Source organism: Dreissena polymorpha, chromosome 10 (genome assembly GCF_020536995.1).
Source record: "Dreissena polymorpha isolate Duluth1 chromosome 10, UMN_Dpol_1.0, whole genome shotgun sequence".
NCBI lineage: Eukaryota > Metazoa > Mollusca > Bivalvia > Myida > Dreissenidae > Dreissena > Dreissena polymorpha.
This window is the reverse complement of record NC_068364.1, coordinates 8600251-8612816: the sequence shown is the minus strand read 5'-3', so window position 1 is coordinate 8612816 and position 12566 is coordinate 8600251. Positions and strand designations below refer to the sequence as shown.

Sequence of the window (12566 nt, the reverse complement as noted above, 5' to 3'; positions counted from 1 at the left end):
AATAGCAAACAGTTTGGATCCTGATGAGACGCCACGTTCTGTGGCGTCTCATCTGGATCCAAACTGTTTGCAAAGGCGTTCAAAATTCGGTTCCCGCACTGAAAGGGTTATACTTGCCAATTGGAGGATCAACAAAAGATGAGGATAATTTCATGAGAAATGGCTGAGATAGTAAACATATTTAACTTAAACAATGTTTCAGAGGTATTGAATTGCACATTTGATTGATATAGCTTTTGCTCATAATGCTCTTTCAATCCACACTTAATAGACAAAAATGTGTTATCATGATTCAGAAAATTTCCTTAAAAGCCAATGGATTTTTATTACATACTTAAACAGCAGATTGGTAAAAAACATAACAAATGGGGATAATTTTTGAAAACGTGGGGATATTGTGGTTATCTCCGCCGTCTGTCTGTCTGTCCGTCCTGGCCACTATCTCCTCCTACACTATTAGCACTACACCCTTGAAACTTACACACATGGTAGCTATGAGCATATGTGCGACCCTGCACTATTTTGAATTTTGATCTGACTCCTGGGTCAAAAGTTATGGGGGTTGGGGTGGGGCCGGGTCAGAAATTTTCACTCATTTTTTAGGTTATTTTACATTAACTTCTTCATTTCTAGACTGATTCACTTCAAATTTATAGTGAACCTCTCTTATGACAATACGGTCAAACTCAACTATGCATGGCCCCATTACCAAACCTGGGCGTCCAGCCCACATAGACCACACCCACCCAAAATTGCCTTTTACTATAATTTCTTAATTTCTACACCGATTCACTTCAAATTGATACTGAACCTCTCTTATGACAATACCGTCAATCTCAACTATGCATGGCCCCATTACCAACCATGGTGCGCCCCGCCCACATAGACCACACCCACCCAAAATTGCCTTTTACTATAATTTCTTAATTTCTACACCGATTCACTTCAAATTGATACTGAACCTATCTTTTGACAATACGGTAAATGTCAGCTATGCATGGCCCCATTACCAACCATGGTGCGCCCCGCCCAAATAGCCCACACCCACCCAAAATTGCCTTTTACTATAATTTCTTAATTTCTACACAGATTCACTTCAAATTGATACTGAACCTTTCTAATTACAATACGGTCAATCTCAACTATGCATGGCCCCATTACCAACCCTGCGGTGCCCCGCCCACATAGGCCACACCCACCTAAAATTGCCTTTTACTATAACTTCTTCATTTTTACACCGATTTACTTCTAATTGATACTGAACTTCTCTTATGACAATATGGTCAATCTCAACTATGCATGGCCCCATTACCAACCCTGGGGCGCCCCTGGGTAAAACATGCGGCGTGGGGATACGCGTCGGCATCTGCAGCGCCATTTCTTGTTGAAAATTAAGCCAAGTAATAATGTTTGATATCATTACATTGTATTGTTTTTTACAAAGTATACCCAATTTTCTTTTTCCATGGGAATACTTTCTCTGACAAACAGTATTTTATAATTTAACGAATGTTGTTATATTATGTTATGTAAAAACAACAACAAATGATAACTTTTGAATTCAATTAGAAATTTTTCCTACGTTGAACCACGGAGCGTATATTGACATGGAGTGTATATTGACAGGAGTGGAATCGAGTATTTGACCCTTACTGTAGTAAATTCAATTTTATGCAAAAACTAATCATCCGATTTTATTGGTTTAAACGTTATCTTGTTGCTTATTAATTCTTCTTTCAAAAAAATATAACTTTTAGTATATTTCCGTTGTTAATAATGGATTTATAGCGCGTTAAACACAAAAAATAAACATTTTATGTTTTACCCCCGCGCATTTAACCTTGTCGTAACTTAGTCAAGTGACCGGTAGCTATCGATAATTGTACATCGAAGCGCGGAGGTTATACATTTTGATGTACCCACTGTAACGTCTTTTTTTAATAATATTTTCATTTCTTGGCCGATTTTGACAAATTATATATCATTAGAAAGCCTACGTTTTGTAGTTTTCAGATATATAAATATATATTAAGTTTTTTCTTTAGATTTGAGCAGCCCAGCGAGTATAACTTTAACTTTTGCAAATATCACACCGTTTTTGAATCTAGATTTACGGTTGACAAAAATCACAATGTTATTATGCATATATTATTTATTATTTTCATGTCAAAATTGTGCTGCAAAGTCAAAATTATAACCCCAAAACATCTACTCACAACTTATTTTCAAATACGATAAAAACAAATGACAATAAAATCTCATATAAAAATATGGGGGTGAATTGTCCTGGGGATGAATTGTCTTGGGGGTGAATTGTCAAAGGAAATCAAATTCTTGCGGTGAATTGTCCAGGGGTTGAATTGTCTTGGGGGTGAATTGTCTCACACCCGAAAGAAAAGTCAAAAAAAGGTCTAACATTTAATTCAATTTTGTAAGGGACTACAAATGTGTATCTGAATGGGACGGGTTTAATAAAGGATGAATACATGTATTTTGAGATTAATTTAAATTGTGTACAAATTTGAGTTTTCTCTTATTTGTTTTTATTGCCATGGCATGAATATGTAGCAGGAATGATTTTTACATTACAGTCTCAGGGGTGTAAAATAGCGGTCGCCCGCTCGCATTGGCGACTATTTTTAGCCTCGGGCGAATGGAATCTCCAAAATACTCGCCCGACCGGGCGACCGCATAACTAGATCAGCCAGTGCTTTGATTAGGTAACAGGTGCTAGTCTGGTTGTCAAGTTAATAGACAGTGGGGTCGTTTAATAACGATAGAAAAACTGACCTTTATGCTGGAACTTTAATCAGTCTGCAGTGCGCGTAGGGTAATGTTTATCGGGACACCGTTTATATTCCCGCATTATGTCGTCTTTGAAACAAATTGACATTCGTAACTTTTTAGGAGTGAATAGTTGTTAGGATAATAAAGATATACCAAAATCTGACCAAATAAACAAACGAATGCTAGAACAAAGAAATTACGAGGAGTCATAAAGAAAACGTCAGTAATACGTTTCAAACTGGATAGTTTTATTGAAAAGTGACAATTTTGACTTGCCGAATTTAATTGATTGTGTCACCAAATGTTTCTGACACCATGCATGAATGATTATAGGACAATCGGTGAATAAAAGGTAAAACACTTGGTTATTTTTGGCCATATTGTTTATTTACACTAGTCAACACATGGTTAATGTTTACAGACATGATTAGAATCATAATTTGAATTGCGGTGGTGTAGTGGAAGAGGTGCCCGCCTAGCGATTGGGAGTTTGTGGGTTCGAATCCCACTCGGGGAGCGTTCTCATTATCTCCTCCATAGACACCTAGTACTGGTTCTTCCCAGGAAACGGACTCGATAATGTCCCTCTGCCTATAATGCTCGAAAGAGCAGTTGGCAGTATAGATAGATAGATAGAATAGCTTGTCAAGTAACCAATTGTATTGTAATTTGTTTTAAATACAATATTCATTATACATATTTGCTGTGAAAAATGCAGGGCAACCACAAAATTAGTATGGGCTTCCTCCTTTTTCAAGCTGATGGCCCTGCAGGGCGAGTGGCTTTTAGCAAAGTTTTACACCCCTGTGTCTTATATAATTTAGTATTAAATCTAGTCTTTACTATTTAGATTAACATTCTATTATCAGTCTACTATTGTTATACATTATAGATCTTATTCTGCAATTGTTTCAAATTATTAAATTAAGGTTATCTAAGCCTGTGTACATGTTGAATCACTTGTGCATTTTATTTAATACACAGGAGGGCTGTTTTCACAACTTAACTAGAGTTAAACTTTACTATAAGCTATAAACCGTTTTAGTCTATACTGGATTATTTAAATATTTATTCAATGTATAGATTACTTTTGTATGGGTCCTTTTAACATAAGGCAGTTGCCGCTTTTTTGTGCATGAGATTCTCATGCTTGTCTCTACTAAAAGGGTGTATAAGGCTTTTAATTTTTGCAATTGATCGCCGAGATCAAGAGACACTCAAGGTAACTTTTACCTAAGTCGAGAACGGAGCCATCCCCTCCCTTCTAAATAGTAAATTGTTTTTAATCCTTAGAAAGTTTAATTCTTTATATTAGGACTTGTCAAATAAGTTTAGATCATTTTATTCAATTTATTCAATTAAGTATTTAAAATATTTATTAAACAGTGATTATGTTTAACTTGTGCTTTAATAGAACAACAGAGAATCTAAATAAAAATATGTCTTGTAAAAAGATGTTTGGGTTGTAAACAGTATTTATGAAGGGAAGCAGGTTACAAATACTTAAATAAGGTAATCAGTGTTTTTTCACCATTTTGAGAATTGGGCCGGGTCCCTCTGTATTGGGAAAATGTTCAGCGTTTCAACTAACATTTGAAAATTAGAGTTTGTTGTTGTTTTGCTGAAAACATGCTTCATCTCTTCAGTTTTTGCTCGAAGGGAACGCATACATTGTAAAAGGTCCCTTCTCAGGCTTCTGATTTTGCCTGTAATTTAAACATGTTAAACAACAATCAACTTGTAAAATCGTCAAAATGAAATTAATCTTTTGATCAATTAAATTGATGAGGTAAGATGTGATCTTAGTTTTTCTGTGCGCATGTCACATAATTTAACTTACTTCGGACCATTTTAATATATCAAAACACCAGAATATTCGATAACATGAAAACACATCAAAACATGTATATTTGTTTACATCCACCGATTTTGGTTTCCAATGAAGAGTTTCCATTAAAGGCTACACGTTACTAACATTAAAGGCTACACGTTACTATTATAATTATATTTGTTACTTGCCAACTCGTTCGATCGATTGACTCGAACTCATAACAAGTTTGTGACATTTGTTTTACAAGATACAAGATACAAACTTTTATTTAAAGTCGGTTTACAGTAGTAGCATTTCAACATTAGCTATGCATAGCTATTTACCGACACATTCAAAGACATTATGGTTCTGTACAAGGCATATATAAATACAAATCATATTCGGTGTTAGTAAAAATCCACATGCTAATAATTAATAGCTATATATAAATAAAAGATCTATATACACATATAAGATACTACATATTCTAGTAAAAAAACAAGGAGCTCGCACACATAAGTAAAAAAAACTAACATGCTAAATAAAAGTGATGAAGAGATTATTATTATGTAGTTTTTTAAAAAAAAGCCATGAGTGTTTTAATAAAAGAAAGTGATATATATGGATTGAAAAACATAATTACTAATTTAAGTAATAAAGTTAAAATATTATTCTACCATATATTTAACACATTAAAAAAATATGTTGAAAGTGTATTTTACTTGATAGTGGTCTAACTTACATTACTCAGTTTCCTTACATGAAAAAAGTACAATCTAAGTGTGCATGAAGCTTAAAAACAAGCAAGCACAAAAAGCATAACTCATAAAACTCATTGTGTCACACCGGTCTTTACTGACAATAACGTAGTGACGTCACCATCTATGTATAGAATGCATAAAACTAGCAAGCAGCCAAGAGCCGATTTTAGCAACTTACATATTAAATAAAACAGACATATATCACAGTGTGCATGCAAAACATAAAATTATGATGAAAGTAAATTTTACTTAATAGTAATAATAATATTGATATATGTTTAATAATTATTTTTCTTACATGAAAGAAAAAGCATATATCACAGTATGCATGAGACATTAAACAAGCAAGCACAAAAAGTATGATCATAAATTTAATAGTTTTAACTATTAAGCGTGGTCTGTGTCAAGCTGATGTAATATAACTTGAGAACGAATAGAGATAACCACTAGGTTCAACTCATTTTTAGACGCGTGGAAAATGATTTCGTCTACACGCAAATATTTTTTCGCTTGGCGTAACCTTTGATTTTATGCTAAATTTAAATACCCATATAGCAAATATATGCAAGAAAGCTGCTAGGCAATTAAATGTCATGAAAAGTATAGGTAGGAATATAAACAAACTTGGAATGCCTACTATGTACTATTCTTTTATTATGTCAAATCTAAATTATTGTCCATTAACATGGCATTTTACAGGGGAAACTAATACCAAGAAAAGTGAAAAATTGCAGGAAAGAGCATTACGTTTCATTTATGATGATTATTCAAGGTCATATCATGATTTATTGCTTTTATCTGGGCCCCCATCTCTTAAAGTTGAGAACTCACCTGAAGACACCACCTCAGTAGTATTCCTCACAGATGCAAGATCAGTCCTTGAAGCTCTGTTAAACAACACCTCAGCAATAACCTCAACATAGCACTACAGTGGATACCTGCCCACTGTTGAGTGTCAGGAAACGAGGAGGCTGACCAACTAGCCAAACAGGGAGCAAAAACAGAGCAACCAAATACCCAGGTTACAAACAGAGAGAAAGTCACCATCATAAAGGCAAACACCAGGCCCCAGCAAGAGCAAGATGCTTATCACCTGCTTAACAGAGCAGAACAAGTAGTGATGGTTCGACTACGCTCAGGACACAACAGACTGAATGCCCACTTGTACAGAAAATACAAGCTGGTACCCTCACCACTCTGTCCATGTGGAGAAGAGGAACAAACTGCTGAACATGTTCTTCAAAGATGCAAAAGACACGATCAGGAGCGAGCTGCGAAGTGGTCCGAAGACACAACCCTCAACAGAAAACTATATGGAAGTCTGGAAGATCTAAGACGGACTACAACATTCATTGCAGAAACTGGCATGATTGTGTAGCGCGAACGCCAAGAAGAAGAAGATCTCATTCTAAGACATTGCTTATATATATGTACGATTATTTCAATATTACCATAATTGGTTTGCAGTTGACATACATTGGCCCGGTATTCAAACAATCTGCTGTAAAGATCTAAACTGTATCTGGTTAAGCTTGAAATATATTTCGCAGGTTTATGTGTACGGATTTTACTTATGCAAATGTCCTTTCATGGTTACATATTCTGTAGAATAGACTTAAGCTTTGTAATAAAACGTACACATTTAGGCAAATAAATGATATATCATAAAATTGAGAATTTTTATAGAAACAAATAAGCTAGATGGCATCTAAGGCATGATTAAGGAGCAAAAAGAGGAAGTGACAGACGACATCGCCTTAATTAACTGCGTTATCGTGTTCGATAAACATCCCCGTCCAACAAATGGATATACTCAAATAATGGTCTCAAAATATAAAAATATAAAGGGCCAAACGAAAAGCACGAAAAATATAATAATTTATCGCAGAATTTATATACTATTTACTGATTACATATAGCGATTTGTATCTGTTATTAGAGTCAAATATTATTTTAGTCAAATAAAGATCTTAAAAAAAAGTTGCCCCTTTGGTGCCCGTTTGAATGGCATAATCCGTTCAAAACAAACGTGTTATGTTACGATCGTTTAGTTAAATCTTTTCATCCATATGACCTTGAACAATTGCAGAATGCAATATAATACTAGTTGGAATGAAAAACAATCTTGATGTGGATTGTCTCCGCCCCACCGCCGCAAAATTTCTGACGCCCCTGAATATAAATATTGTATTCATCGAATTAATCGTGAACGGTTGCTAAGTTTTAATTTAAACTTCAATATCTTATTTCAAGACCTTTAGACATGAGGTGGGTGGGCTCAAGTTAAGTGTCATATTTAATCAAATAAAAGGTAAAAAATAATGCATCTTCTTTACAAATAAATAATAACACAAATTAAGCTTTCATTATGACTTCATGCAATGAATGTGTTATATTAAAACCTTTCACGGAATACGTATCGGGCAAGAGGGGCCAATTTTACATTGCTATAAAAAAGAAAAACACAAACATATTATCATAGTTAAATGATTAATAACGAACTAAGTGTTCTAAATTTTGGTTTGTAGCATTTTAAGTCTCTTGTTACTTGTCTTTTTTATTTCAATTATTAAAGACGAACGTAATGTTTGAAAAGAAAGGTGTATCACTTTTCTCGTGTCTTGTGTTGCGTAAGCTATTGAAACCATCCAAATGCTAGTTTGATTTTGTTATCAAAAGACGTATGCTGTTCCTATTAAATACACATATAGGTCTAACCTAGAAAACATATAGGCACACATTATGATTAGAATGTATATATATATTAATACAAATTAACTGAAAAAGATTTTAAATGAAAATAAAAAGAACAAACGCAAGTTGTCAACTATGAGAATGCGTCAAACTATACTTGATGTGCGTCTTACTGTCCATATGTTCGTCTGTACGTCCGAATGTGTATCTTGCGATTATTGAAAAAGTACTTACCCAGCAAACAATCTATATGGGACCCATATGGGTCCCATGTGGGCACCTATATGGGCCCCATGTGGGCTGCCAACATGGGACCCAGATGGGAAGTGCAACCGGGCTCCACATGGGTCCCATCTGGGCTGCCCCATGAAAGTATATGGGGCAGCCAGGATGGGACCCATATGGAGCCCGGTTGCACTACCCATCTGGGTCCCATGTAGGCAGCCCACATGGGGCCCATATAGGTGCCCACATGGGACCCATATAGGTCCAACATGGGCATCCCTTTTACTCAATATGGGCTACATACGGGTAGCCCTTTTACTCAATATGGGCTACATACGGGCAGCATTGTACTAAATATGGGCTACAAACTGGTAGCATTGTATTCAATATGGGTACACAGAGCCTGTAAAATTTTGGACAACGCATTAATGGAAATTCAGGTGATGTTAGAAATAATATGTAGGCTGCAAACATGAAATACTGTGTGTTCAAATTGAACATCAGACAAAAGATTCTTGTACATGTACTTTCAATTTCATTTTTTTTAAATGTTTTATCTATTTCTTCTTGCTGGAACAGAGTAATATCAAAGGGTTTAAGAGCTTAATAGCATTATCCTGCAAGAAATACAAGGTTTTTGTTAAGACTTAAAAATTTATTAAAGTACTCTCAACTTTTATTCACATAAAGTATTACACACATATACATGGATTCATACATACATAGCAGGAGGATCCCACGTTAACTATTCTACCAGAAAATTCTAAAATAATATGGTGATTCCTAACTTTTTGAATGTAACATCAGCAAAAATATTTTACATAAAGTAGCTAACGAAAACATGTTTCTATCTAATGTTCTATCCGCATGGAGTAATGTTACTCATAATATATAAACCCAAACCAACAGTATTTTATGGAACAATAAAGACATAACTTCAAACAATAACACGTTTTTCTATAACATTATATATGTCGACCAGTTATACGACTATAGAATTAAGGACTTCTATTATTTTTACATATACAGAATACCTTCAAGTATTTTCCTGATTTACTACACATTACTACAAAACATACCCATGCATATTAAATCTTTAACCAATACAAATAACACACCATGTACTCAAAGAATATTCGTAGAAAACATACTTGCAATATAAAGAAGTGAAACTCCAGCTGCTGGAGCAGTATTGAATTTTCATTAAAAACAATTAGTTGGTCCTTTATTTAAGGCAAGTGACCGATTGCCCAAACAGTACAAAACAGCACAATACAAACCAACATAAACACAAAATATGAATAAAGCTGGGGTCACCGCCTTGGAACGGTCAATGCAAAGCATTGGGGGTTTAAACCTGGTTATAGAGCGCTCAACCTCACACTTGGCCCAGCAATATTCATAATACATTCAAGTGTAAATAAAATTTAACGTCATAGCATTGTAACTCAAATTAAACAATAATAAAAGGGAATTAAAACGCATTCAATTTAATTACTATTTAATTACTCAATTGCATTGAAGATACAAGAGTAACAGAATTACAACTTTTTGACGAACGATCAAATAAAACTATTAACAATTGTCAACTACATTCCTTCTTTATAGAAAAGATTTGAGAATGTAGAATCATAGAGTTAATATCTCAGATAATCATCGCGCAAATACAGGAAGAAGCAGCAATAATGGGTGTAAAAATTCCATATTACATAGCTTGGTTGTTTATGTGACTGCTAAACAAATAAAAAAAATAATTAAATCAAACAAGAAACGCCTATCAGAGAGAAAATATAAATAAAATGGAACGTTATAAACCCAATGACCTATGCATGTAGATTACAACTGGGAAAGTCGGTCGTATGACGTCACAAAAATCCATAATGACATAATGACGTGAACAAATTCCAAGGGCAGTACTAAATAAAAATATTAATCGGGCTGTGCTACTAATAAAACAAGTTTACGTGATTTAATATTACTAGAGTTGCGACACCTTAAGGGTTTCGCGGGATGGAATGAGTGGAGAGTTCATATCAAATTGAAAATCGATTATTTCAAAATAAAAAATTGGTACGAAAAAATATGTGGGCAGTGGGTACTAAAAAAATAAAAAATTTGGGTACGAAAACAAATTTGAGTACGAAAAAAAAAAGGGTACGAACAAAATAAAGGTACGAAAAACTATTTGGGTACGAAAAAAATGGGTATGAAAAAAAAATTGGGTACGAACAAATTTGGGTACAAAAAAGATTGGTACGAAAAAAAAATTGGGTACGAACAAATTTGGGTATGAAAAACATTTGGGTACGAAAAAAATGGGTACGAAAAAAAAATTGGGTACGAAAACAATTGGGAACAAAAAACATTTGGGTACGGAAAAAATGGGTACGAAAAAAAAAATTGTTAGAAAAAAATTTGGTACGAAAAAAATTTAGGTACGAAAAAAATGGGTACGAAAAAAAAAGGGTACCAAAAAAATTGGGTACCAAAAAAATTGGGTATGAAAAATTTGGGTACGAAAAACATTTGGGTACGAAAATAATGGGTACGAATTTTTTTTAGGTACGAACAAATTTGGGTATGAAAAACATTTGGGTACGACAAAAATGATTACGAAAATCGAAAAATTGGGGTATGAAAAATCTAATTTGAATAGTCTAGCCCGTGAATTGTCTCCTGGGGGTGAATTGTCTTGGGGTTGCTATTAAAGCTACATGTACTTTCGGCCAAGCCACGTGTTTATAGCGATTGCGCAATAAAAAACACCACTTTTTCGTGATTTAATCAAAAACTAGATTTTTCCCAGTTATAACGAACAGCCAACAGGTAGATCGCGTTATATGTACTGTTAATGGAAAATTTCATAGGGCCATACATTGTAACTCTGTGAAAAATCATTTGACAAGAACCGGCTGATAATATGCATGTCTCCTCTTGGTAGTGAAGCTTCCCATTAAGTTTAATTGAATTCCAGTCATTAGTTGCTGAGAAATAGCCCGGACAAAAATTGTGCACGGACGGACAGACGAAGCGGCGACTATATGCTCCCCCCTTAAAAAATTTGGGGAGAACATAATAAAGAAGTTGTGGCAATAAAAAATGAATTTAAAGGTGGTACGCAAACTTTAAAATAGATTTATCAATTATATGCTTATTCTTAGTGAAAAAAAGGCCATAATTGTTACAAAATGCTTGATACAGTTATCTGCTTTTGTTTATACATTGGGGTCATGTTGGTTAAGAAGCAAAATACATGTATGAAAGCAATATGTCAATGGACATAGGAAATATATTCGAGGTGGTACGCAAACATTCCAATGCGCGCACCTACGCCGGGTGAGTAGGATAGGTCCACTATATATATTTCATATATAATAGTCGAGCTAAAAAGTAAATATACTATAAACAACAAGCTTACCTCAATCACAATTTTAATGCAATGCAGTTAAACAATAAAGTTACAATGATATGCCAGGGATTGAAACTAACTTTTTACTATTGTGGGCAACCATCTTTAGTATTTTGGTTGCCCAGATAAAGAATAACGAGCCCAGAAATATGAACATGTGAATATTATTATACATTTTTTTAATAAAATAATAAATAATTATATACATTTGCTGACAATACACATGTTCAATGCATGATGTATTATTATGAGCCTGAATTGAATCATGTCCTATTCCTAAATAATGAATGTTATTTAACTAGTATTGATCCATGGTGATCAATTGTTTTTCAATTTTTATTGCACTGAATTGTTTTAAGATTTAAAAAAAACAAGTTTACCAACTTTTGAAATCGAGTTGCCCAGGCCAAAATCTACTTGCCCCGGGCTCATGGGAAACCACTTATTTCCATCCCTGTATGCTCTTCATTTTCTGTTCTTCCATCCCATTCTCAAAATTAATTTTAAAGCACAATATTTTTTAATAACATTTGTATGAATTACTAACCATTATCACCCAAAACACAATTTTACAACGCTGTAATCTTGTCGTAGAGATTTAGTTTACTATTATCAGTGTTCTCTTTAAATACCGGCAGCCAGCGATTCTGCCGGTTACATTTACTCTTACATTTACATGACGGCTACTTTTCCCAATATATATCAAGTAAATGTCATAAATACTTTTGTTTTACTGCATAGTTGCCGGCCATATAACTGGCTACTCCATTTTTTTTTTGGAAAACACTGAATTATGCATGACAAACACACAATACTTAAAATCTTAGATTCGTTTTTAAAATAAATTGACACTTCCAGCTTGTCAACATTAAAATCCAAA

The 12566-nt window shown here is 34.1% G+C and overlaps 1 protein-coding gene across 4 annotated transcripts in view; it reads right to left on the bottom strand.

The window, feature by feature from the left end:
* Positions 1–4764, bottom strand: part of LOC127848007 (dynein axonemal assembly factor 11-like) — a 234516-nt gene extending 229752 nt beyond the window's left edge. For all 4 annotated transcript variants that reach the window (XM_052380280.1, XM_052380282.1, XM_052380283.1 and 1 more), the window contains exon 1: positions 4628–4764. In XM_052380280.1, coding sequence (XP_052236240.1) covers positions 4628–4637 — 10 coding nt within the window. In that variant the 5' untranslated portion in view covers positions 4638–4764. The remainder of the gene's footprint in view (positions 1–4627) is intronic.
* Between the last annotated feature and the right edge of the window lie 7802 nt (positions 4765–12566).